This window comes from Oryza brachyantha, chromosome 5 (genome assembly GCF_000231095.2).
Source record: "Oryza brachyantha chromosome 5, ObraRS2, whole genome shotgun sequence".
NCBI lineage: Eukaryota > Viridiplantae > Streptophyta > Magnoliopsida > Poales > Poaceae > Oryza > Oryza brachyantha.
Genome location: NC_023167.2, coordinates 16,419,939 through 16,446,221, shown reverse-complemented (window position 1 = coordinate 16,446,221; position 26,283 = coordinate 16,419,939). Strand labels below are relative to the sequence as shown.

Genomic DNA, 26,283 nt, shown 5'->3' with positions numbered 1-26,283 from the left:
TTAAAAATCATTGTTTTCCTCGGTTTTTTTTTTTTGCTGGCTCTGGTTATACATATAATTTTAGCAACCCAGCGTCTACGGTGTAAGCCAGAGTAATGGGCTCCCAATTTTTCGTTTTTTGATGAAAAAATGAAGCCATTTTTTCTGCAAATGAAAAATAATGTATAGTTAAAACTTTTGTATACGTGTCTATGACAACTTAAAAACAAAAGTGATAAAATAAACACAGGTAAAAAAAAATCATAAAATCAAATCCAAAATTAGATTTTAAAATTAAATGTTTTTCTTCTAAATTTATTTTTGGGGTCATGTAGACCTGATGAGAAAGTGGTCATGCTATGTCCCTTAAGATAAGCCGTCATAAATTATGCCACGGAAACAAGTTTGATTAAGAAATATTTAAGGCAAAGGAGAAATTCCAATGAACCTCTAATAATTTACTATTTATTTACATACCTACATTATCAGAAATGTATGCTGACATTGATACCATCCTATCCTAGCATATCTTGAGCAGTTGACTGCTTGAGCTACTGAGCTAGTTTTACAATCAGTCTAAAGTTGCCACCACAATAAAAAGCACATAGCGACAAGTATTATATGCGTTTGCATTGGCCTCACAGAACAAAATATATTTAGGCTGCGTTCGGTAAGGGGTGACTAAGTTAACTTACATGGCATGAAAAACGTAGTAATAGATTAGTACATGATTAAGTAATTATTAATTATTAAAAAAATATAAAATAGATTAATATGATTTTTTAAAACAACTTTTCTGTAGAAAATTTTCGCAAGAAATATACCTTTAGTAGTTTTGGGAACGTCGCGCAGAAGACGAATTCAGATAAAAGTATAAGACCATACAGTTATGAAATTAAAGCGGACGCCCAACATAACAAGGCTGTGAGCTCGTGGATGATTGATGTAGCAGCTGATCAAACGTCACAACCAAAATTAACTGTGTCAAATATTTATGACCGGATGAAGTGCACAGTTAAAGGGATAATTAAAAAAAATAGCACTATCTTAGATCATCATTGTAAAATTCTCATAAAAAATTAAAAATATCGCTAGAATTCTCATTCCAGTAAAATCCTTCCAAATAGAAAAGAAGGCAAATTTGAATTCGAGGCCAATTAGTATGGGCCCGAAAACATATGGGCCTCTGGGCCGCGGCCCATCTCCGGCGGTTCAGGTTTCGGTTCAACTGCGCTGCGACGGGGACGGCGACGACGAGCAGCGTCACGTCGCCGGATCGTCCGGTCGGGCCACTCGGCCGGCCGCCTCACCCCGGCGTGAGGTGCACCGGTCAGCGACCCCCTTCCGTGCGTCGCTTGGTTGGGTTGGGTTTGGCGCGCGGCGGCCGGGGTGGTCGCTGGTCGGGGAGCCGGCGACGGAGGAGGAGGAAGGGGAGGAGGGTGGAAGGGATGACGTCGTGGCTAATCGGAGAAGCCTCTCGGCGCCTCTTGCAAGGTGATTTCCCCATTTTTTACTACGGATGTATCATCTGGGTATCTGAATATTTGGGTGGATTGAATTCGTCAACCCAATGCTAGGGTTAATCAATCACAAAACTGTATATGATTATACACTGCATACACAATATTTGGGTGGATTGAATTCGACAACCCAATGCTAGGGTTAATCAATGACAAAATTGTATATGATTCTACACTGCATACACACATGTGCACAAGATGCTTAAGAAAACTCGAGTGCTGTTCTAGTATTGTTCAGTAACCGTCGTGCTCCGATTCTACCGGCCTTCAATCATGGTGATGGTCATGCCGTCCACAAAACTGCAGTCTGGCTTGCTCGACGAGGTGTACTCCGTGGCAGCCCTTCTTGCGACGAACCCAGGCTGCCTGGGATCTGGAAATGAGGCGGCATCAGCGCTGGCCAGCATCAGGAGCACATGAGACATCAGAGGACGGTCGTCTGGGTTCTCCTGGACACATAGGAGCCCCAATTTGAGGCATTTTAGCAACTCTTCTGAGTTGAATGAGCCATTCAGTGTTTCGTCGACGAGATCGAGACTGCTCCCCTCATTCCACGAACTCCATGCCTGGTAAAAGTTTAGAGAGTTTCGTTGATGAAATAAGGTTCATAGATGCTTTGCTGAATGAAATTAAGCAGCATCAATTGTAGTCGAATAAATGAGCCAGATTCACGCTTACATGTGCTAGAAGGTTTAGGTGGCTGGAGCAGCTGTAGACGCCCCTATTCCTTTTACCAGAAATGATTTCCAGCACTATGACACCAAAACTGAATACATCAGATTTCACAGAGAATACTCCATCCATTGCGTACTCGGGGGCCATATAACCGCTGTAGAGAGCCACGCAAAGATATTTGATTAAGGGATATTAAATGGGAAACTAAGCATTCGGAGACTAAAGTGTGTATTTAAAGTTGTTCGGTTTTCATTCCTTACTATGTGCCAACCACTCTAACCGTATTTATTTCTGTGTCGTCACTGCCAAACATTCTGGCCATACCGAAGTCTGAAATTTTAGGAGTCATCTCCTTATCCAGAAGAATGTTGCTCGTCTTTAGGTCTCTATGGATGATTCTGTATCTTGAGTCCTGGTGCAGATAAATTAAACCTCGAGCAATCCCCTCGATTATGTGGTATCTTGTTTGCCAGTCAATTAGCACGCTCTTGGATTTTTCTGATAACATAGGAATATTTGTATTTGTTTCTTGATAGATATGGAATTTTTCAGGGTCGCAAAGGTTAAAGGCATACCAAACAGGAAGTAGTCCAGGCTTTTGTTTTCCATGAATTCGTATATAAGCATCTTTTCCTGTCCACCAATGCTGTAGCCAATGAGTCGAACAAGATTCCGGTGCTGGAGTTTAGCTATCAACATAACCTCATTCTTGAACTCATCAAGACCTTGAACCGATGTCTTTGAAAGTGTTTTAACAGCAATTTCTTGCCCATCCTCTAGTTTACCCTGTAATTTTGATGGCAAATATTTTCGATCAGGTGTGTGCACTGACAATATTCCATAGTATGACAAAAGTTACAATGCCATCTTTGTTAGTTATTTCACTGTTATCAGTATCCTGCAAGACATAAAATTTTGAATTATCGATGCTTCTGTCGCTGACATTAGTTATCATAACGTGTTTGAATCAATGAACTGCTCGTGTAATCTTAAATGAAACTTCACTATGGTTCTGAACTTCTGATATAAGTATTAGTTAGATATCTGTGTGTACCTTGTATACTGGCCCAAAGCCACCCTCACCAAGTTTATTGTCTGCTGAGAAATCCTGTGTGGCTGATGCTATTGTCTCAAAATCAAATAGAGGCAGATCCATGTCATCCCCATGACTATTTCCTTCACTGTGGAGCTCTCTACTGTGTAAACCACCACTCCAGCTACTTGGTCCTGTTTGAATATTAATCAGGTTAAGGAACACAAGCAAACAAGAGATTATTTTGTTCGCCCTTTTTTTGCATTTGGATCTAAGAAGCAATTTTATCTATATATGTTTATAAAGCCAGTTCAGAGGTAATAATTATATATCACCTCGTCGCCTCGCTTTTGTCCTCTTTGTTCGCCAAATGTAGATCCCAGTAACTGATAAAAGGATGGCCAGTGCACAGATGCTGACAACTACTGTAATTACAATGTGCATCTTCTTCTTAGACTTGCTTGTTGAATCTGTGCAAGAATCACCACTGTTAGTTCAACCATATCAATGATTATCTATACCTTCAACTTTTCTATCTAGGTTTTACTTGTACATGAGCATTCCTTTTGATGATGAGTGTAGATATTCAGAGGGTTTCCAAATAAAGATTATTGCCAAAAAAACATCAGAAAGATTGAAACGTAAGCGTTAGAAGCATAGCTTTATATTGATATTCCCTTCATAAATATATGTGCAATCATGGGCCAAAGGTATCTAATAAAACATCAGGCATTAGTTCATTTTTCAGGGTAACTCTACTTTCAGTAGATATTCTATACTATTATCTAATGCAGAACTTCATGGTCTAATATATGTTGTGATATTTTGCAGTTTGCAGGAGATGGATCATGGGTGTTCCCTAAGTTCATGCTGAATATTCTCCCATAGATGGAATGATGTTCTAATGCATCAAATGAATTGTATTATTGCATTTCAGATTTACTTGGGGGCAATGGGCAATAGGATGCCTTAGGAGCAACTACTGTTGGTGGTCATGCCCACCAAACCTTTCAGATCTGGGGTTTTGTTTTGTGGACATTCTGAACAGACATACAACATAGAGGGTCCATGCACGCCTTCACAATATTGCAGTGGAAAGAGAAGCACAACATTTGTCCATTTGGTTTCTGTCCAACCTAAATACCTGGATGATGATGATGTGGTAGGTCCTCATGTTTCACTGGCGTAGATCATCTCCACGTGGTACATCAGGTGGCATGTTAGTGAACTTTACCAATGTAGTACATGACAACACCCATAACTTCGGAGTTCCAGACTTGGGAACAGATCCTGTTAATGTTATCGTTCAACGAAGAAGACTATCTACAATTTCAGACTAATCTGTCTACCCAGGAGGCCAGGACTTCACCAACGAATCAACATGAAGGAAACACAGGATTTTATTTTTGTTTAAAGCCGTTAGATCATGTTTGCAGTGCTGGAAAGGGGGTACCAACTTGATCCCATCAACAGTGTCCTGGAGTTGGAGTGCATTATTGATTCAATGTATCTGGAGAAGTCTTTAGAATTTAGATAGTTCAGTCGCAGGTGACAACACAATTTGTGATGGGACCAGGCACCAGCAAGTCAGGGTACGCTGATTTTGGTAACTTTCTTTTTTGGCTTGATGATTATTTTTGAAAACGGAACATTTATATGGATATGGTGCTATTGTTACGTAGGCTTTATGCATGTTATTCATGTACTCTATCTGTTTTATAATGTAAGACACTTTAGCTATATCTAGATAGATTTATCTATTGATTAATGTATATTGTTTGTATATATGTCTAGATTTATTAGCATCCATATAAATCTAAACACTGCCAAAAAGCTTACATTGTGAAATGGATGTAGTAGTAAATTTAACATCATCTTCTGAGCTCCGTTAAAAGGGCAAATTGGTAGGTTTTTCCATTTACCAATATAAGGCATATGTGAAACTAACAAACTTTTTGGTCCCTTCCAGGCTTCCAGTTGAATTTTGTGGATGTGACCCATTTCTCATTCTCTTTCGGCTATCCTTTATTTGACTGATCCACTCCCCCCAAAAAAAGATTTAGCCACGTATCAATATTCTGTCTAACACATGGATACCTCATGGATCATCACGTTGACCACATGTCAAAAACACTTTCAGAGTACAATAAACTCATATGGATTAAGACATGCCAAACACTTTCAGAGTACAATAAACTCATGTGGATTAAGATATGCCTGAGTCATTTCATTCCTAAGTAAAGTCATTGTATTCTGTGATTCTGTCTGCAGGCTAATATTTGGACTAGATGGCGACCTGGACGGATGGACCTCACTTATCAGTGACTTGCACTGGTGCAGCACGAAAATGTCGTGTGCGTGTTTCTGAAAAGGAAATAAAGCGTCGTGTCCATTTTGTTTAGCAGTACCGGTAGATAAGATTATGATTGGAACTATGCAAAGGCAGGGCAGAAGCAAAGTGAGCATGCTAAGTTGCTGGGTCAGGTACTGGTTTATCATGTGCAGCTATAGCAGCTATGAACTGTGAATGCATGATTGGACGGGCACAAAAAGTCTTCTCAATAGTTCTGGGGTTACTTGGAATCGAATCCATTTCTGCATTGTCAATCTCGTTTTCATTGGATTACAGTACGCCATCAGATGAATTGGGATAGGAGTATAACTTGGCAGTGCACCTGAAACCGAAAGGCACAGTACAAGGATATGCTTTCTACTACGTGGAGATGAACTTTCAGACTATTTCAAGTTCTCTGCTCCAGTCCTAAATAAGCTTATCCTTCTAGTTCAATTTTGAAGGTGGTACAAATGAAGGAATAGGCAAGGGGAGGTCCATTTTTTCCATGAAGCAAGTTTTCTTTCTTTCTTTTTCTAAACAGGCTCTATGAAGCAAAATTGACTTGAATTCTACGGTAAAGTTCACAGCTGCACATCCATGGAAACTTAAGCAGAAGAAATAGGAAGATGGTTTTCAAGTTGGATATCTACTCTTTTCTTCTATGTCACCTAAATAGTTATTAGAAAAAATGGCAAGATAGATTAATATGAGATATACTATTTCATAAACATGCAAAGTCAAATTTGACTTTACAAGTTAAAAAAACAAATTAAACTGAGACCTGCACATTCAAAGTTAAATTTGTTGTTTTTATTATAACTTGCAGAAGTTAAGTTTAAACTTATATATATTTATAAAGTGATATATATCATATTAATTTATCTCGCCAAATGTTTTAATTTTTTTAATAACTATTTAGGGGAATGCACAAAGGAAGTGGATATCCTACGAGAAAAGGTGCCTTTTCACTGACTGAACTATCTGCCTTCGCAGCACATGAATACCAAGGTCTGACTGTTTTATCTCTTAATAATAAAAAGCAGTTACCTCGATTCCTTTTGGGTTCCTTTGCTACTGATCGACCACGACAAATTACAATACTGTATGCATGGTGTCTAGCCTTATTACTTTTTTGCTCCTCCTCTTTGTTTGTGTTAAAATTTTAAACCTGAAACTTGTCGGACAATAAATTCATCTTATACCATTTACTGTCATGATTTATTAATTTTTTGTAACTCTATGTAATTAGGGGCAACTTTATACATTTCCTGCGGTAAAACGTGCCAAAGAAAATCTGACCAAGCAGCGTGTAATCGTGGATCGAGAAATAAATGGCAGAAAGGAGCAACATACCGAGATCGACGGCGGCGAGGCGGACGTAGAGGTCCTGGCCGTAGGCCGGGTACACGCGGAGGTCGTCGAGCCCGCCGGTCCACATGACGCAGCCGCGGCGCCCCGGCGGCGCGCTGAGGTTGGCGCTGGCGTACGCCGTGCACGAGCAGTTCCTCAGGCACCTCTGCCGGCACAGCTGGAGGCCGGCGTCGTGGTCCACCGTCGCGGCGGTCGTGTCGGGCGCCTTGGCGTGCTGCACCACGGCGAACCCGTCGGTGCCGTTGGCGCAGTCGAGCGGCGTCGCCCGGGCGCACCCGTCGCGGCCGTCCCGCAGCGCCCACGCCGCCGGCGACCGTGGCGCGAACCCGCGGAGGCAGGAGCACGCCGGCAGGCGGTTGGTGTCGCACACCCCGTTGGGCCCGCACGGCGACACGGCGTCGCACTGGTCCTTGGGCGCGTACCAGTATAGGTTCCACGCCCCCGCCGCCTCCACCCACGTCCACCGCTGCAGCAGCCCGCCGCCGCCGCCGGCTCCGGCGCCGCTGCCGTTCAGCACCAGGCGCGACAGGATGCTCGTGTTGCGAACCTGGAAGCTGTAGGTGATCTCCCGGGCGCTGTTCACGAAGCTGAAGGTGAAGTTGCTGTAGGTGACGGTGTCCGGGACGCCGGTGAACTGCACGCCGTCCCAGGGCCCGGAACGCCACACCTTGGTCGGTCCGTTCCAGATGAACACCTCCGGGTCGCCGGAGGTGTCCATGGCCACGACCACCGGGCTCGGCGACGGGTCGGAGGGGCTCCTCCACGCCGTCAGCGTCATGTTCTTCCCGGCGGCGAAGTCCACCCCGATCCTCATCCCGGGGAGCAACGTGTCGGTGGGGTGGTCGAACCCCTGCCACGCCACCCGCCCGCGCGCGTCGGAGACGACCAGGTTGCCGTCGTCCCGTATCCGCGCCGCGCACGGGCCGGCCGCCGGCGGCGAGACCGACCACACGACGGTGGAGTTGGCGTCGGCGACGGCGAGCTCGCAGCCGCGGGACACGGACAGCGTGGCGCCGCCGTTGTCCTCGACGCGACCCCGGACGGGGTCGCCGCGGTTGGCGACCCAGACGACGGTGCGGGGGGAGACCCGCGCGTACCACACCCCGACGTAGGTGTCGTTGGAGCCCGGCGGGGTGAAGAACCCGAGCTCGAAGCAGCCGCCGCCGCCGCCGCCCGCCGAGACGAGCGTCTCGTTGCCCGCGAGCGGCTCGCCCGGCGCGATGCTGTCGCGGGCACGCGACGTCGCCGACGCGAGCAGCAGCGGCAGCAGCAGCAGCACGCCGCCGTACTGGTGGATGGCCATCGTCGCGAGTGATGACGCGTTCGCTTCGCTGTGAGCGCGAGTAAAATCGGCGCCGTTAATACGACGTGGCCTCGCCTTGGTGCTGATGAAATGGGCCGCATTTCTGGTCGCGGCCTTATGCGGCCCAAGTACTAGCCTTGTTCGGATGAAAATAGATGGGCCTGGTCTGTATGGGAATTTATGTTGGCTGGGCTTCGTAGTGTTATGTACTGGACCCTGACATGGGCTAGCTCAAGGCAAATCATAGATGCATGCAGTGCAAGTTCAGACTTCAGAGCTGCGCGTCAGTGCGTGCTGTAGTGTGCAGTAGAAAGAATGATTTGTTCATGCAGTTGCAGCTGGATCGATATGACATTATCACAAGCTGGCTACTAGTAGCTAACTATAGATCGATCATACCGTATCATTTTCTTCGCCTACGCATGATCATGAAATAACATGATAGTCATCTTTTAGCTTATTGGTAAAAAAAAAAAGCCATATAACATATTTAGCCCATGTTTAGTTTCCTAAAACTTTTTTTTCTAAAAACATCACATCAAATCTTTGGATATTTAAATAAAGTATTAAATATAGAGTGAAGTGCACCGGCGGTCCCTAAACTTATATGCATGTGTCATCTAGGTCACTGAACTCTCAAAATGCATTTTTGGGTCCCCGAACTTGTTTAGGAGTGTCATATAGGTCCAAACGAGCTCCAACCCGCTCCATCCACTGACGTGGCATGCCACGGTGGCGCCTACGTGTTGGTGGTGCCATGTGGGTCCTACATGTCAGTTTCTCTCTCCTCCTTATTCTTTTCCCTCCATTCTCGTAGGCGCCACCGTGGCATGCTACGTCAGCGGATGAAGCGGGTCGGAGCCTGTTTGGACCTATATGACACCACCGGACAAGTTCGGGGACCCAAAAATGTATTTTGAGAGTTCAGGTGACACATGCATACAAGTTTAGGGACCGCTGATGTACTTCACTCTTAAATATATATGAACATAAAAACTAATTATACAATTATGAAGAAAATCATGAGACAAATCTTTTGAGCCTAATTAGTATATGATTACAACCAAAATATGCTAATGACGGATTAATTAGACTCAAAAGATTCTTCTCACGGTTTCCAGACGAAATCTAAAATTTGTTTTATGATTAGACTACGTTTAATACTTCAAATGTGTGATAATACGCGTCGATGTGATATCTATTCCTAAAAAAATTTGAAATCTGAACGCTGCCTTATAAAAGAAAAATAATTTGCGTATAAAATAATCATATATGTGTTTGTAACGATCAAAAAGTTAAAGCTGAAAAATAAGCTTTGTTGAAAAAATCTTAAAATTAACTTTAAATTAAAATTAAAAAATTAAAATTTTGTTTACAAGCACAAACAAAAGCCACCAGAGGTGTTGTTCCAAGTTTTGCGTGGTTCTTTTCGGAGCCGACAGTCATTCAGTCAGTCAGACAGTGTCAAGTGATCAACAAGGAACATGTACACCAATCAGTCAGAGGCACGTACGTACATATGAGCTCACCGTTGCATCGAGCACCCATCATTAATCTGATTGCTTTACAGCAAAGATTACGTTAGGTTAAAGAGAGAGAAAAAAAAGATGATGTGTGCTCTGGCTGCCTGAGATGAGCATTCGATATGCACGTCTGATCCATCCTACAATGACGCAGATACTTTGCAGATAAGTTTTTTTTTTGTCTACTCTATCTTGCTTAGATAGATTTTTTTTAATCTGAAGTTGCGCCGTCATTAAGGCAAAAGAAATGGCGAGATATAATGACCAATGTGATGATGATGATGATGATGATGTGATCCTGAAATCCTGACAAAATACTCTTCTGTTCAGGTTAAACCAAAATGATCATCCATCACAGTACACTGTTCATGTCCTAATGAATCTCTGACGACGTTTGCATGATCCTAACTAATCGATCAGCCAGTTGCTATTGCTTGGTGGTTGGAAACTTAGAATTTGGAAATGCAGCTAGTCCTTGGCGAGGTTGAAATCCTTGTCTTCTTGGACCACGCCTGCCTGCTCTGGCAGCATCCGAGACAACGCCGGTGTGCCAATCAGAGTTGGTGGCGACAACGAGATGGAAGCAAATCAGAGTTCATAAGACAGGGGGATGAAATCTTAAGCTTAATCCAAAGCCTCTGCCAGCTGCCAAAGGAGTGGTACACAAGATTTGTTCAGTGTATGCATTGACAGAGTATGTGCTCGATCATGAAATTGCTGGCAGAAGAAAAAAAAAAGGAAGGTTTGCAACTCATCTTTTCGATTATGCTTTGCTTATAATCAAAAATTTAAATTTTCAATCTTAAATTTAAATTTAGAGTTGATTTTAGATTTTAAATTGCTAAAAGTTTTTATTCACAAATTATTTTTTATTTGTAAATACGCCGTTTTAAAAACAACTAGCCTATCGATTGATCTGTCTCTGCATTACGAGGAGTTGTTTAGATGGAGCTAAACTTTTTAGCTCCATGTCACATCGGATGTTTGGACACTAATTTAAAGTATTAAACATATAGTAATAAAAAAAATTAATTTCATAAATGAGAGCTAATCCGTGAGACGAATTTTTTAAGCCTAATTAATCCATAATTAGCAAATATTTACTGTAGCATCACATAACCTAATTATGGATTAATTAGACTCATTAGATTCGTCTCGCGAATTAGTCCAACGTTATGGATGAGTTTTATTAATAATCTACGTTTACTATTATAATAGGTGTTAAACGTCTGATATAACCAGCGACTAAAAATAATAAGTCCCTAGAAACAGACCCAATCTCCGAAGCAACCATGAGCACAGAAGCAGTGATGCGTTGGATCGATCTGAGCCGCTGCTTCATGGTCGGAGGAAAGTCAGGGATAGCCGGATGTGCGCCACGTGGCAATTCCGCTTTTCTTGGCAACACTTGGCAGGTCAAAGCAGAGCTGCAGCTTGCGAGCCCCGGTCTATAAAAACCCTTCCCTTCTCCTCCTCGATTTGGCCTCCTCGTGCTCGGTAAACAATCTGCCCCCCGATCTCCGTCCTCCCAGATCTCAGATCCGTGGACCGAGCAGAGCTCCACCACCTCCTCTCCAATGGCGGTCAAGGTCTACGTCGTGTAAGCATCCACACACACACACCTGCACCCAGGGCTTTCAGTTCTTGGAACTAATATGTTTTATCTCCTGTTACATTGAACCGTAATCTGTTAGTCTGTTCTTGATTCTGCATCCTAAAGTTCAGTTCTTGATATTGCTTGCTGTCACATATGGTTCTGAATGTGTGTGGTTTAAGTTCTTTGGAAAAATTCGGTAGGAATAGGATGTAATTGTAACCTGGCAAGAACAGTTTCAGACATTTCAGGGAACCATATTCCTCTGCTGTTTTTGGTGCAATCTAACGGTTTTAGCCTTGATTACGGCGTCTGTTTCTAGGACCATTGAAATGCTCAAAGTGGGGGATGATTTGGACATGCCAAAAAGAAATACTTTTGCTTGATTAATCGTTAGTTGAGGTCAATCATGGTAGTGGGTTTAGCTCTTGATGGAACTGATGCAGCGATGGGGTCAATCCAACCCAGACAGTGGTGGGAGCCGATCCTGCACTGAAACCTTTTTGTTTTGAGTGAATTACCTGAAACCTTTCCTACATCGGCAACCTTGCAGGTAATTTTGCAATGGTTTTTAGTACTGTTTCATGGCGTTTGTGGTTACCAGTATGTTCAAATCATCAGCTTTTTGCAGAATTTGGGTTACTGTCACAAATTCAGTTTCTTTAGGAAAGATTTAAGATATGAATATAGGGCATCTTCACCAACTCCCCTGGTCCGTCCGGCTGTCAAGGATAGCTATTGATGATTACACATGGTGCTAACTGCTAAAATTGCCAAGGAAAGAGCAAATTGGCCATTTGGCAATGACAAATTTTAGGTTCTAGAGTAATACAATTTGTAGGCAATTTGGCATTTGGTATATACCGAATTTTCCCGAATATGAAACTTGCACATGAAGCGAAAACTGTGGTGAAAACTGAAAACGGCCTGAAGTTACAGCTCACCATTAAATTGTAGTTTTTCCATTTTATCATGCCAAAATTAATCTGTAAGTTTTTTGTTTTGAAAAGTAATGCATGCTTTAAAAAAAATACTGATGCCTTTTTCTTGATGTGGATTTTCCACTACAGCTCCGCTGTGTCATGTATTGGACATGCATGTTTGGAAGCTCTTGTTGCTTCGGTGTCACACCAAACGACACGGACCTATACTTTTCTTACAATGATGCCTGTTCCAACCAAGCAAAAGAATTTTTGTGGGTCTCCCAGTATTTGAGCTATCCTTCAGGGCACCTCCAATGCAAAGTGTTTAGTGAGATACTTAACAACATGATTAAACTAAGCACTATATTGATTTTTTTACACAAGCACCTCTCTTTAGCACTGCATTGGAGGTACCCTTACATGTCTTCAAGTTTTTTTCCCTTAACCTCCATATACCCTTAATTTTTATCTTGATCTCATTTATACCATTTCCCTGTCAGTTGACCATAAGGATTTTTCCGAAATAACTATGTTGCCCCTATCTTGTTCATTAGGTAATATGTTAAAAAGTGATATTTATATAACAATTTCAGCCCAAGGAATACTGGGTGATAGAATTATTTGACTCCAAATTTAGAAAGCAAAATTTGAAATGAATTTCAATCAAATTTGATGAAATTTTAAAAGGTAATCTCACCTCTATATCCAAGGAAAATTTTTCAGATTTGGTTGAAACTGACTAAAAAGGTCATTTCTGATAATATGGAAATTTTATAAATGATTTTCAGTAAAAAATAATTTGGTTAATTTTCGGTCCTCCTCTTAAATTTCATAAATATGATTTACATCCATTTAACAATTTAAAATTTGGTTTTCAAATTTTGGGTCAAACTATTTTGTTCTTTTTTTGACTTAGCAATTATATTTGATAACTTGATAGCACTTTTGTATGAGTGAAAGACAATATAGTAATTTGAAGAAAAATTATAATAGTCAACTAATAGAATTGATATGGATGGGAATGGGATCAAAATTAAAAGTTGAGGACATGTAGGGAGTAAGGCAAAACTCGGTTATAATTTTTTTTTGTTATAACTAAAGTTCTTTTCAGCTTTAAAATTATGCTTTTAATAAAAAGATAGCACTTGCGTATAGGGGCGGGTCAAAGATTTGATCAAGCCTAGGTGAGTTAATTTATCCTTAAACAATTCTAGATTTGTCAAGATTTCAATGGGATTATAGAGCTAAGCATACGACTTAAGCCCTAGTTGCACCACACTTGTACCTGCCGCTACTTACGTATGGTCGAGGGACAATATAGTAATTTGAAGAAAAAAATTCTATGGTCAAGTAATAGGATCGATATCGAGAGTATCAAAATAAAAATCTTAGGAACATGATGTAAAGAATAAGACAAAACTCAACAGCATAGAAAGAATATCACAAAAGTTCAAGGATGAATAGGGAAATATATTATCAAAGAAATTTTTGATAGTTGAGAAAGTACCAGCATGTATCAAATTTTATACTAGCAAGTTTGGATAAAAAATATGGTAACTTCCAATACCATCATAAGGAAGATAAAAAATATCCATATTATTTGTGAGGAAAATAGACGCATATAGTTTTCTAATAAACTTATAGTCATTTTCTATTATGACTCTTATTCTCTTTTATATATTATTTGTAAGCTTCACGGAAAAGGTGCGGCGGTCCGTTCTTATTCCTATGTACTGTAATTATCTTCTTATAATGGTATTGTCGGTCAGCGTCCGTAGTTTTTTCCCATAAAGTTCTCCAAGTTAAAATCCGACTCTATTTGCCCTTATTATTTCTAACATTATCAATATCCAGACAGCATAAACATGTATTTTATGGCTAATTTATGTTTGAGAAAAAAATACAGTTGCTCCTGAAAACATGATATTTTCCATGGGTGCTGATAGGATGTCCCTCTTAAACAGCATAAATTGCTAGTGTCCTCGAGCATATTTTGAGTGTTCAGTGGGAGCAATGTACCTGCTATTGGCAAACACATTTCTCTGACGATGGACGTCACATCTCTATCGTTTAAGTCACATCTAAGCTTAAGAAGATAGATAAGCACCTTATTGTTTTCTAACATATAGTTGTAAGCGAGCGATGTTTCTAAGTTTTGCTGGCAGAATGGGATTGTCCAACTACCGAAAAGTGACCATCTAGAAGCCTTTGAATGAAAGATGGGAAGCACTCTAGCAGATTTAACAAACCTTTGCACCCATTTGGCACTTGACACCAAATCATTAGCAATATTTTCACCTACTTGTGAAGCTTAGCTATTGCTGCAAATGATTATCCTTTTTCTGAGACAAGCCTGCATGTGGTTATTCTGTTTTCACCTGGTTGGTTGGAGCAAATCTTTTACCACTTTAATCTATTGATGAACCTGCTGACATGCATATGCTTTCATCCTTTGTCCACTCCCCCCATATTGTCATTTATTTACTTGTCCTTCTTGTTAGGTTACAAATCATTCAAAAAACTGCTGAATTTTCAACAGGTATTACTCCATGTATGGTCATGTTGCCAAACTAGCTGAGGAGATCAAGAAAGGTGCCTCGTCTGTTGAAGGCGTGGAAGTTAAATTATGGCAGGTCAGTCTCAAGTCTCAGCAGCCCTTTTTTTATATATAATCTTTTTAGCTGAACAACCATCACTGTGATGCTCATCAGGAATCAGGATCATCCAAGAATGATCCTTTTTTTTGAAAAAAAATGGTCATCCAATTACTACTATACTGAACACTATGAAATTTGTCCTTTTAGAGAGAGATCATTCCGAAATTTGTTACTTATCGTAATTCAGTAGAGTTTTTTTTTATCATTCTCGAAAAATATCTTCAGACATAAAAAATTTAGTATAAAATTCTAGTACCTTAAAATACATTTAAGATATTAAAATTTTAATCTAAAAATTATGATACCTCGATATACTTTTCTAAGGATGGTAAAAAGTATCAGTAACCTGTTTGCTCAATGCTCACAAGTTGCATATCTTGCTTACTGTACGAGAAGGTGCCCGAAACCCTCTCTGAAGAGGTGCTGGGCAAGATGGGAGCGCCGCCGAGGAGCGACGCACCGGTGATCTCGCCGCAGGAGCTCGCCGAGGCAGACGGCGTCCTCTTCGGGTTCCCGACGAGGTTCGGCATGATGGCCGCGCAGATGAAGGCGTTCTTCGACGGCACCGGCGGCCTGTGGCGCGAGCAGAGCCTCGCCGGCAAGCCCGCCGGCATCTTCTTCAGCACCGGCACCCAGGGCGGCGGCCAGGAGACCACGCCGTACGTCGTCACGCCAACCCTCCCTCCTAGCTAGCCTGCTCCTGATCACCCTCGCCGACGAGGTGATCGACGCAAGCTGACGGGTTTTCCGGTGGGCTGCCATGCTTGCAGGCTGACGGCGGTGACGCAGCTGACGCACCACGGGATGGTGTTCGTGCCGGTGGGGTACACGTTCGGCGCCAAGATGTTCGACATGGAGCAGGTGCACGGCGGCAGCCCGTACGGCGCCGGCACGTTCGCCGGCGACGGGTCGAGGTGGCCGTCGGAGGTGGAGCTGGAGCACGCCTTCCACCAGGGCAAGTACTTCGCCGGCATCGCCAAGAAGCTCAAGGGCGCCTCCGCCTGAACCACCCCATGCATGATACAGAATTTACTCCATAGTTATAGAGTTCATCTGCATACAGATTTGATCGATATATGTTACACAAGATTGGCTGTGGCTTTGAGTCTTTGATTCGGCGTGCGTAATGCTTGTAAAAACTTGGAATTTGATGATTGTGCGTGCCCATTACTATACCATATCATATCCTATGGTTTTTCTTGGCACACTGCATTTCTTGATTTTTCTTCTCATGGCAGTTGGCAGTTTCATGGTTTGGAAATGGTATTTTTTTTCGTAACATGCAAAAGGCTTGCGCGTCAATATATTAGAATAAACAGAGTTTTTTACACAACGCAACCAGGTCAAACCGACCTCGTGCAAAAACCCCTTAACGGGACGGCACTAGTAGAACACTAGACACGACGCCAGAAGAGAGAAAAGGCAGAGGACACTACACTAGCTATTCTCCCAAAAAGCCGCCAAAGGATGCCAGTCTGGCACCCTACGATTACGTACTTTCAGAGCTGACAGGAGGTGAGGAGCACCAGATAGTCGAAGCTGTGCTTCAAATACTTCGGAAGGAGCACCAGAGAGTTGGCAGTTTTATGGTTTGGAAATGGTGATGCCTGGCCCCTTTAGGCCTAGCTGCAGCCTGAACATTTCTTGGCCCAATCCGTAGATGTACTTGTCATCAATGCGGCCGTGCATGCAAAAGCTCTCAGGCCGGAAGCGACGGCCCAGACAGGTTCAGATTCAGAGATGCATTGACAGTAGAGATAATGACATGACAAGCAATCTTTCTAGTTTACAAGCTGATTGCTATACAAATAAAATTAGCTCTTGATCGCGCCGTTCCACATATATTTTTTTGTGTAGAAATTTCTCAGTTATCTAATTTTTAAATTTTATAATAGTTAAATTATTCGCTTATATCTTAAAAACCAGATAATTCTCCGACCCTTCAATCCAACTATCCCAGGTACCACCATGCTAACAAATCAGTTGAACTAATCTTACAAATTTCTTCATAAAGTTAAACTTAACCAGAACCAACCCTAATTATCCACGGATCGACTCACGGCCATCCCTGTCGACGCGTGATCAAAACCGCGTAGCTTGTTAAGTGAGTGTACGTGCCCGCACGATCACAAGTAGTAGGAAAGGGAAAGCCTGCCCCAATCAACAACAAATCAGCTAGCTAAGTACCATGCATCGATTGTGTGCTGTTTCGGGCTAACCCTTGCAATAAATCTGCACATAAATCCCTGATGGCAATGTGGTGCCTGGGATGTTTATCATCTTAATTTAATTTGGCTTTGTCGCAAGAAATTGATCATGAAGGATATATAATCTGCCGGAAGCAAGCAATGAGAGGAATGAAAGGTCAGGTGGCATATCAATTAACAGGAGTAATTAGGCGACAGCTCCATTCGTGGAATACCTAGCTAGCTAACCTGATTTGCTAGAGAAGAGGAGGCATGCATGCTACGATGTTACATGCATGGGCACCGACAATTTTTCAGACCTGTGTATAGTGCGAGCAATTTTATCATCTCGATAAAGTACCGAAAGATACCACTTTTAGTGTGAAATTTCATACCTTCAAACTTTATATTTTGAAGTACCAATATTTACACTTAAAATTTTAATACATCGAGATATTTTTAAAGGGTTTTTTATCATCCTTAAAAAGTATCTTAAGGTATCAAAATATTTAGTATAAATTTTTGGTACCTCAAGGTACCATCATTTTTACACTAAAATCTATAGCACCTTGAGGTTTACCTCAAGAATGATAAAAAAACTCATTTTTAAAAGATGATGAAATTGCCCGTATACATATAGCTACTCTCTACTCCAAAATAATATCTATGCTTGATACTACATGTAAACTAGCTCACCATGCATGGGTGTAAAACTATAGCTCTCAACTTTTCTTTCCAAATTTTTGCAGTTGATGTTCCCCTCCCACCCCAACATGCCAATATATATAATAGTGAACATAGCATTATTCCTTGGAAAGTTCTTATATAAATATCATATATGTCACTCCCTTTTCTACCTGTCCCAACAAATATGTACCAATGCATATATGTTAATTAACCTATATTTGGATAACTCACCTGCTAGCTCTTGCTTCTGCTTTTCTTTAGTGCAAACTCTACACATCCTGATGATTTTTTTTCTGAAGCTAAGTATATTACTGATGATCACACCAAAGCCTTTTCCTAGCTTACGAATCAATGTATATTGCACGCGTTTTTACTACCATGAGTTGATGGTGACTAGCTTGATTGGTACATACATTGCCCAATTAGAACTACCTGAAATCTGTGAGTGAAGAGGAGTTTTTTTACATGGATTCTAATTCCTTGAGGAATGTTTGCTCGGTTTTGTATATCATCAAAATAGTTATGATTATTTTTAATAGACATTAATAATATAAATTAATATGTGATATATCACTAAAAATATGTATATCCCAATAATTCGACATCTATATATACTCTACGTTACAGAAGGAACAAATTAAACATTAAGTAGGATGTGCATACTTATACTCATTTTTGTTTTTTATAACTTATATAAGTTAAATTTGGTTTACATGTTTATGCAGTTTATGCAGTGATATATCATATTTTAATATATTTTATCAGTGTTTGTAAATAAATTCATAACTATCTATATGGAATCCATGAATCTAATGGGTGTTCTCTCTAAGGATTTAAAAGAATTTTTATTTTCTTAATAGAGAAATTTTACCATCCTTGAGAAAGTATGAAGAGCTAGCTCTTAAAATGTTAGAGTAATAAATTTTGTTACTAAGTTCCTAGAGATAGTTTTTATATTATAAATATATTACCTTAAAATATCTTTTCAAGGACAGTAAAAATGCTCTCTTTAATCATCCCTGGAATGTTCCACGGAGTATATACCACACAAATTTTCTAGTGTTAACTTGTGACACCTTTTAGATTGGTACCTCGGACTTACCTCTTCATGAATGTTTCGCATCTAAATATATACCTACTTACTTTGTTAGCTATAGAGCAATTTTACTATCTTGAAAAGATACCGGTAAGCACCATATTTTTTTTAACATTATATTTGGTATGTTTAGGTATTATATATCTCAAGATATTAATTTCAAGTTTAAATTTTGGTATCTGTAGATACTTTCATGAAAATGATAAAATTGCACAAATGCACATATAAATAATATCTCTCCTTGAAAAGATATATTTGATATATATCGATCTCAAAGCGACCTGTTAACAGCTAGACTCAAATCGATGACCCTGGTAACCGCTAGAGCTCACCGGTGCATGACAGAGACCAGCAGATACACTGCACCATTGGCATCAGACGACGATGCCAATTCAATTCTCAACTGTCATGGCTAGCTTTTATCTACTCTTAAAAATTAATTTCGAAGGATTTGCCACTGACCACATGCAATTAGTCTCTTGTTACTACCGAAATGTGCCTCCAAATGTAGGGTGCCAAAACTCTGTCGCAGTCTCGCTGGCCACAGTATAAGTGCTGGCGACCGGAACAAGGCACAGGCCTCGGCTGCGCAAGTCCTGCTTCGCCTCGCCATTGTCCTTCGACTTGTGTGAACCCTAGTCCATGAGACAAAATTGCAGTTAATAAATGTGTGCAAGCTAAGCAAACAAAATTACATCTCACTACACAATTCAAGACTCGAGGGTAACTACCTTTTCTTTCTTTTGAGTACCTAAGGATGTGACGTGTTTGGTAATCTATAATTTTGGTATCTCTCAGTAACTCAGGACAGGTACCAAGTGTTACTGAAAAGTTTGCATGTCTTGGTACCTCTTAGAATAAAAGACTTCAACATTTACCTGTTGGTGTTGCTGCTGCATGGGGCGCCCACACCTCAAGTATGGAGAGCTTAGAGACTGCATGTACAAGAGTCCAATTACTTTATCCATTTCAAAATATAAGTATTTCTATATGTTTAATTAGCAAACACTAATAAGAGATCAAAAGATTATGTTTTAATCATTTCAATAATCAATTTTTAATGTTGAATATTTTATATTTACTTTACAAGCACACGAATGACGTAGCAATCATTAAAATTATGAGAATAGCACAACAATATTTATATAATATTAAAATAAATAATAGAAATGATCATATTTTAAAACAGATTGCAGTAATAGCGTGCAATTCAAGGCCCAGTTACCATGGGCCTCTATCTAGGCTCATAGTCATAGGCCTTGAGTAATAGTGCAAGTAAAATACCTCCGGTCTGAGACCATCATTAAGTTTGACTAGGGTTAGAAAAAAATTCCTGATCCACCACTGAGTGTATATATATTGGAGATGTATTTGCATCACTCAGTTGGATATCCACTCATTTCGTGCATATCACCTAAATAGTTATAAAAAATTGAAATTTTTTGACAAGATAGATTATTATGAGATATATCACTTAACAAACATGCAAGGTTAAATTAGATTTTCATTAATTGTAACAAAGAACTAAACTAAAACTAGTATGTGGACATTTAAAGTTAAATTTATAGTTTTTATTTTAATTTATAGAATTAAATTTGAACTTACATGTTTATTAAATGATATATCTTATATTAATCTATCTTGTCAATTTTTAATGAATATTTAGATGACATGCATGATAGGGGATATCCAACGAGTAATGAAAATACTTTCTTCTACTCATATTGTTTATTGAGAAAAAAATAAACTAGTGTTGTCTGATGTCCAAGAATTTCTTCAGATATTTTGACAAAGGGTTTGCTTATAGAATCTGGATACTTACAGCAACTTGATCATGAAGGAATTTGATGTATTCGATGGCCTCATGAAGAACCGATGCGGTATCCGTCTAAATTGAGCGGTCACGAAAAAGGATACATTAATAATTGATCAAACTCAACGAACTCATACGTATATACGACATGATTAGAGAGCAAATTAAAACAAATTAAAACAATAGAGAACGGAAAATGAAAGTAGAAATGGAACAATAATAAAAAACAACTCCTGCTGGTAAGTGGTAGTAATGCACAAAAGAAAAGAAAGAGAAAAGAAAAATAAAAAGGATACCTTTCCAAAAGGCGAGACGAGTTGCTGGAGCGCAGTGATTCTGTCCCCGAGCTTCTCTTTCCTCACCTGGAGATCGATCGATTAGCATGCGCATGAGAATCAAAACCAATCCAAAAGCCATCATATTGCAATCGATCGATCGATCGATGCTTGCAAGAAGAATATATTTGGATCGAGCTGGAAAAGATGGATGCATGAAGGAACTAATTCAAGCAGTTCAAAGTGGCCGGCAGGAGGAAATCATTGATCGCCGGCGAGGACACACACCTTGAAAGTCGGCAATGGCGAAGGCGCCTCGATGCGTGCCTTCTTTACTGTAGGCTCGTGAGCAGGAGCAGTTCCTCTCGTCGTCTCCGGCGAGCAGACGTCAGCGTTGGGCTGCTGCACAAGCCAAGTTAGAGCTTGATTTTGAAGAAACCCTAGTAGGTAGTATTGCCAGTCATTTTCATGGTCATGCCTTGAGGAATCTGGGCTCTAGGGTCTGCAAGAGAAGCTGCGGCGGCTCCGTCGCCGCCTGCTCGAAGAGCCCCGGCGCGCCGGGGAACTGTTGCGCCGCCGCCGAGGACGACCTGGCAAGCAGCTGCGAGAACGGAATGCTCATCGACGCTGCCGCGGCCGCCGCCGTGTCACCGCCGGCGTAGCTGCTGAAGGAGCAGTACCGAAGGCTGTCTGCCTCGTACGGCGGCGGCGCTGCCACCGTGGCTCCGTCGCCGTAGGGGGATGGCACGAGGTGAGGCGAAGGCGACGGCGCGCGCGGCGACGCTGCTGCCGACTGGTCGTCGAGCAGCAACCGGTGGCTCGCCGCGTCGCCTTGGAGCTGGAGCAGCGTGTTGAAGCTACTGGCGGCCGCCGCCGCCGCCTCGGCGGCTACCGGAGCTCTGCCTCCCCTGCTAGCCATGCATGCGTACTCATGGAGATCAAGCAAGTTCACACATCGACATGCTAAGCTATACATGGTCACCTTGCTGATGCTCTACTTACATGAAGTCCTGCGTCCAATAATCCATGTGCCGGTCAGCAAGGAGGAAAGACGACGACGACGAGGCAGCGACGGCGGCGACGGCGCCATCAGGTAAACCAGGCTGGCTGAAACCCATCGGATCACTACCAACAGCTGACTCACCGGTTGGCTCCGCCGTCGAGCACGCCGCTTCGTCGCCGGCGCGCGCAGAGCTACTACTCCACGTCCACTCATCCGCCATGGCGATACGAATTAAATTCAGTGGAGCATGAGGACCTGATCGACGAGTGGAGATCGATCGAGCTGGTGGACTTGAGGAAGAAGGGGGGGGGTTCTGACTTCTGACCTGTGTGGAGTTCTGACCTTCCGATGTGGTAAGCAATTTCATGGCTGCCAAGGCCTCACTTTTGAGCTGATTGGACTAGAACATCAAGAAAGTCGTGTACGCCTACGGTCACGCGGGTGCAGCGTGCAGTAGTCAAAGCACAAGCACATGTCGTCTCCATTGTTCACTGCTGTGCACTGATAGAGAAAAAAGAGGTTTTTTTTTTTTGTTTCTATATAGTTCTAGAGAGGATACTGTTGTATGAGATGCTAAAAATCTAAGAATGTGATACCTTTAGATGGTAACGTACAAGGACTCGTCTAGACTCCTGTTGGGTTCGGGTATAATAGAGCCATCTACCAATGCCATAGCTTAATAATTCTCTCAACTTAATTACATGCTCATTCTTATCATGGAAGTTGGGTTTTAATTTACCGTCATTTGAGAGGTTATAGGTACCACCATGTACCAAGTGAGGGGTAGGATTGGTATTTTCCGATTTTCTTCTCACGACATCTCTCCTCTCTCAACATTCGTAATCCGACCAGTCTTGTATAGTCCAGTATAATTGAACCCTCCCCCTCCCTCACCCCAGCCTCCATCCTCTTTGGCCGAGTTCGTTACGAAGAGAATAAGATAACTTATCCCGCGTAAAAAACATAGTAATAGATTAGTATGTTATTAATTAATTATTAATTATTAAAAAAATATGAAATAGACTAATATGATTTTTTAAAATAACTTTCCTATAGAAAATTTTTGTAAAAAATACACCGTTTAACGGTTCGGAAAGCGTGTGCGTGAAAAACGAGAGGAATAAAATACCTTATCTGGCTGCCGAACGCAGCCTTAGTTGTCTTTCGTGTTCGATTCCAATGGATCTACAAGAGAGTGATTGGATTTGGATCCATGGTGATGGCGATGAACGGAGACACCATGCATCAATAGGTTGTTTGGCCAGTGTGGAGCAAGACTCGTGTTGGTCGATCACTAAATCGACTTCCTTCGTGTCACACGGGGAGAAGCTCGTCAACACATGAAGAGGAAGAGAGCCCTTCTCTCATATGTTAGGAGATGGTGATGGTGGATCGATCTAAAGTACCTAGCAGTGTAGTGTAACTAACACTGTTCATATATTCGACATAAACTCTAACAAATTTTTCTTGTCAAATATCCTGTGTCAACTCGGATTTGTTCCATGTGCAAATATCTGTGTACCTGACGAGCTTACCGGACTCACTGCAATGAATATGTAGTTAGTGAAGGCCAGGATGGTCGATCAATTGGCAAAAGGAGGTAGCGACAATGGTGCTAACCACCAGGGAGTGTGCAACCGACTGTTTCTCCACTGCGGTTATCGTGACGAGAAACCGACCAAAACCACGATAATCGTGCTTTGCGGGGTGACAGTTTCTTCATAGACCACAAATCACTTTCTGTTTATAGCTACCGACAAGCTTTTGTTCAGCTGATGAGCTCTATAATTTCAGAAGCGGAGATATGCTAATAAAATAAAATCCACAATTTTAGGCACCTGTCTTCAGGGCATAGTACAACGCAAAGTGTAATGTTTAGGCCCCAAAAAAATAGATCATTGGGTTCCATCTGCTTCACTTTTCACTTTTCTTTCGGCATGACATGATTAAACTCTATAACACAACAAAAAGGATCTGTAACACTGTCCTACTGTACTATACCCAAGCTAGCAGCTGGCTGCTGCCTCTTAATTTTTTTTTCCTAGTTTATGAATTTCTTGTAAAATGTGTGGACCATTTCCAGAATCAAGCAACTATCAAGGCGTTGATGATTGAAGTTATTGTATTGTCTGCGAGCAAGCAAAGTAGGATGTGTGCTGCTGGTTTCTGGTTTCTTTAAGTGTAAAGCAATGGCGATTAGCTACTTGCCAGGTAGTAGCAGCTTGGCAATCCAAAAGCTTTCTGATTCTGTCCATTTCCGGCACTGATAAACATCACATTAATTATCTTCTACTCAAACACTAACCCAATTAATCACGCACTCAGAAGACACAAAATTCTTAAGCAAACATAGAGCATATCCAACGATTTATTCAAATTTAGTCGATCCGCCACATCTACATTTAAATGATTATCTAAAAAAGATTTCTCCAACAACTCATTCAATCGTTGTACCATACTTTTTAACTTTCCTCCTCATTTTATAAATGAAGAATGAAATAGATAATTATTGTGCATGCTCTTATCTATCTTACGATTAACTCTAGAGTATTTTTCTCATCCTTAAGAAGGTATCATTGTTTTATACGTAGAAAATAGTGTTACCTCCTGATAACTTTTCAAAGATGATAAAATTGCACTTTCACCTATCTTTTCGCTTATACTTATGAGCCAAATTTAAATTTTCAATCTTAAATTATGAGTTTATTTTTTATTTATAAATATATCATTTGACTTTTTTTATAAAATACTTAGACAATCGCCCCAGAGGAGTAAAACCTACCGTACCCGGCCGCGTCAACGTACGTTGTACGGTGACGTCAGGCATGCGTGGACAGTCGATGATGCCGTGGGCCCGGCTCATCGCACGCGCCCGCCCTTGGTTCGGCCGGCCGGGGCCGACCACGTCTCCGCCGGTTGCGGTCAAAGGCCCCGAAAGCGACGGCCGCCGCCGCCTGCACCACCCGTCCACTCCTGCACCGTCGATCGCGCGAGCACCGGCGAGCCGCTCAGACTCCTGCACCGGCACCGCCCTGCGGCTACTGCTCCAGTACCCAGTGCCAGTAGCTGTAGCTGTCGTGGCTCACTGCTCTGAAACTCTGAACAACTCAGCAGCTGGTGCGTCTGAAAGTCTGAACATGTTCTGCATTGCAGAAATGATCCTCGTTTTCTTCCTGTGAAAAATGGTTTGTGGTGAGGTCACTGTTCATCATCAATATCTCGGGCCTCCTGCTTTCTGATGCTATCTGCTGCATGTTTGGTTCACTCATGTTCAGTATTTCCCTGAGATCGATATAGCTGCCTCTTGTATAAACTGAACCGTGTGGTAGTGTTTTATATATTCAGAAATATGTGCCTTTGCAAGGATGCAAGGTCAGAGAGGCATCAACTGCTCATGGAAAGCTGCTTGAGAAGCTAGCATATATGCAACCAAATCTACTTTTTGGGCGTCATGACGCAGCTAGAAGATTATCATTCTCGAAGAAGAAAGGCTAATTAAAAGAGATGCATGCACGTCAGAATGAAAACGGACAGGGTTAGTTACGAGCAGGACGCAACTGCCATGAGGAAAGCTTTGGTTTGGTTCAGACTTCCCGTATGTTTTTAACAAATTCAGAGTCACGCATACCTTTAAATGGAGAGAGCTAGTAGTAATTAAACAATTCTTCCGAATTAAGGGATCGAAACTAACAGTAGACGTTGCGTGCTAGCATTAGCACATCTAAACTAATAAGGAGATCGAGAATGTTGACACAAGGAAACGCACAAGAAAATTTGTTCAGAATGTCTGTCAGTAGTTAGTACTGTCAGTTAGCCAGCCAGTAGATAATAGAGATGACAACAATTTTTGTACTGTTGCACGTGTCCTGCCTCTTAGAGATAATAAGTCCACGAGACCTGTCTAAGTTAAAAATCAGTCAGTCTCCTTCCTGATGCAATCACTTCATTGTTTATATAACAGTTGTTTTCATTATTTTGTCTAGGGCAGGAATTACTCGCTCATTAACAGTACATACCTTCGAGGCATAATAATTGATTCTAAATAGAATCAGGCGCAGTAGTGCTCACTGACATGTAGGCCTCACAGCCTATGAGACCCATATGTCGATGAGCAATACTGCACATGTCTGAGGATCTGAACTCAATTGATTCAGAGTTACATCTGGTTCAGTAAACAGTGAACCGCTCACTTCATAGCCTCACAGCCATGCATGTGTTAGAGCAAGATATTTCCTCACCAATATGTAGCAGGAAGGGGACAAACAAAATGTGGTTGTTTTCTTTGTCAAACTAGAACCTAGAAAATTAAT

General features: G+C 41.5%; 3 protein-coding genes and 1 long non-coding RNA gene across 6 annotated transcripts; 2 read left to right on the top strand and 2 right to left on the bottom strand.

The window, feature by feature from the left end:
• Nucleotides 1-1,273: 1,273 nt before the first annotated feature.
• LOC121054440 lies at nucleotides 1,274-6,262 on the top strand. 2 transcript variants are annotated; one of them, XR_005811852.1, is made up of 3 exons: nucleotides 1,274-1,473; nucleotides 4,039-4,813; nucleotides 5,479-6,262. It is a non-coding gene; the product is annotated as an uncharacterized LOC121054440 (long non-coding RNA). The 2 variants fall into 2 exon arrangements; XR_005811853.1 differs by having other exon boundaries at nucleotides 1,275-1,473; nucleotides 4,039-4,799.
• LOC102714835 (receptor-like serine/threonine-protein kinase SD1-8) lies at nucleotides 1,514-8,262 on the bottom strand. Of its 2 annotated transcripts, XM_015837168.2 has the most exons (7): nucleotides 6,896-8,262; nucleotides 3,543-3,677; nucleotides 3,229-3,401; nucleotides 2,750-2,960; nucleotides 2,435-2,672; nucleotides 2,178-2,328; nucleotides 1,514-2,065 (listed from the first exon to the last, which is right to left on the bottom strand). In XM_015837168.2, exons 1-7 carry the CDS (start codon nucleotides 8,214-8,216, stop codon nucleotides 1,757-1,759), a joined length of 2,538 nt encoding a protein of 845 aa, XP_015692654.2. In that variant the 5' UTR covers nucleotides 8,217-8,262; the 3' UTR covers nucleotides 1,514-1,756. The 2 variants fall into 2 exon arrangements, with proteins under 2 accessions (XP_015692654.2, XP_040379989.1); XM_040524055.1 differs by lacking the exon at nucleotides 1,514-2,065 and having other exon boundaries at nucleotides 2,204-2,328; nucleotides 2,499-2,672.
• Nucleotides 8,263-11,215: 2,953 nt separating this feature from the next.
• LOC102718456 (NAD(P)H dehydrogenase (quinone) FQR1-like) lies at nucleotides 11,216-16,125 on the top strand. The gene is made up of 4 exons (XM_006654543.2): nucleotides 11,216-11,339; nucleotides 14,796-14,889; nucleotides 15,310-15,572; nucleotides 15,684-16,125. Exons 1-4 carry the CDS (start codon nucleotides 11,317-11,319, stop codon nucleotides 15,916-15,918), a joined length of 615 nt encoding a protein of 204 aa, XP_006654606.1. The 5' UTR covers nucleotides 11,216-11,316; the 3' UTR covers nucleotides 15,919-16,125.
• A 2,987-nt stretch (nucleotides 16,126-19,112) lies between these two features.
• LOC102714563 (transcription factor bHLH123-like) lies at nucleotides 19,113-22,201 on the bottom strand. Its single transcript, XM_006655395.3, has 7 exons — nucleotides 21,973-22,201; nucleotides 21,449-21,878; nucleotides 21,259-21,372; nucleotides 20,992-21,057; nucleotides 20,705-20,770; nucleotides 19,761-19,817; nucleotides 19,113-19,517 (listed from the first exon to the last, which is right to left on the bottom strand). Exons 1-7 carry the CDS (start codon nucleotides 22,191-22,193, stop codon nucleotides 19,368-19,370), a joined length of 1,104 nt encoding a protein of 367 aa, XP_006655458.1. The 5' UTR covers nucleotides 22,194-22,201; the 3' UTR covers nucleotides 19,113-19,367.
• Nucleotides 22,202-26,283: the final 4,082 nt, after the last annotated feature.

Excerpts from the sequence above, each read along its gene's own strand:
- LOC102714835 (XM_015837168.2), bottom strand. The coding sequence starts at position 8,216 with ATGGCCATCCACCAGTACGGCGGCGTGCTGCTGCTGCTGCCGCTGCTG. Across the intron at positions 2,673-2,749 it reads CCTGGACTACTTCCTGTTTG|AAAAATCCAAGAGCGTGCTA; the intron begins GTATGCCTTTAA and ends CTATGTTATCAG. Across the intron at positions 2,066-2,177 it reads ACCTAAACCTTCTAGCACAT|GCATGGAGTTCGTGGAATGA; the intron begins GTAAGCGTGAAT and ends AACTTTTACCAG.
- LOC102718456 (XM_006654543.2), top strand. The coding sequence starts at position 11,317 with ATGGCGGTCAAGGTCTACGTCGT. Across the intron at positions 11,340-14,795 it reads GCGGTCAAGGTCTACGTCGT|GTATTACTCCATGTATGGTC; the intron begins GTAAGCATCCAC and ends AATTTTCAACAG. Across the intron at positions 14,890-15,309 it reads TGGAAGTTAAATTATGGCAG|GTGCCCGAAACCCTCTCTGA; the intron begins GTCAGTCTCAAG and ends CTGTACGAGAAG.
- LOC102714563 (XM_006655395.3), bottom strand. The coding sequence starts at position 22,193 with ATGGCGGATGAGTGGACGTGGAGTAGTAGCTCTGCGCGCGCCGGCGAC. Across the intron at positions 21,058-21,258 it reads CGCCATTGCCGACTTTCAAG|GTGAGGAAAGAGAAGCTCGG; the intron begins GTGTGTGTCCTC and ends ATCGATCTCCAG. Across the intron at positions 20,771-20,991 it reads TCGTCTCGCCTTTTGGAAAG|ACGGATACCGCATCGGTTCT; the intron begins GTATCCTTTTTA and ends CGCTCAATTTAG.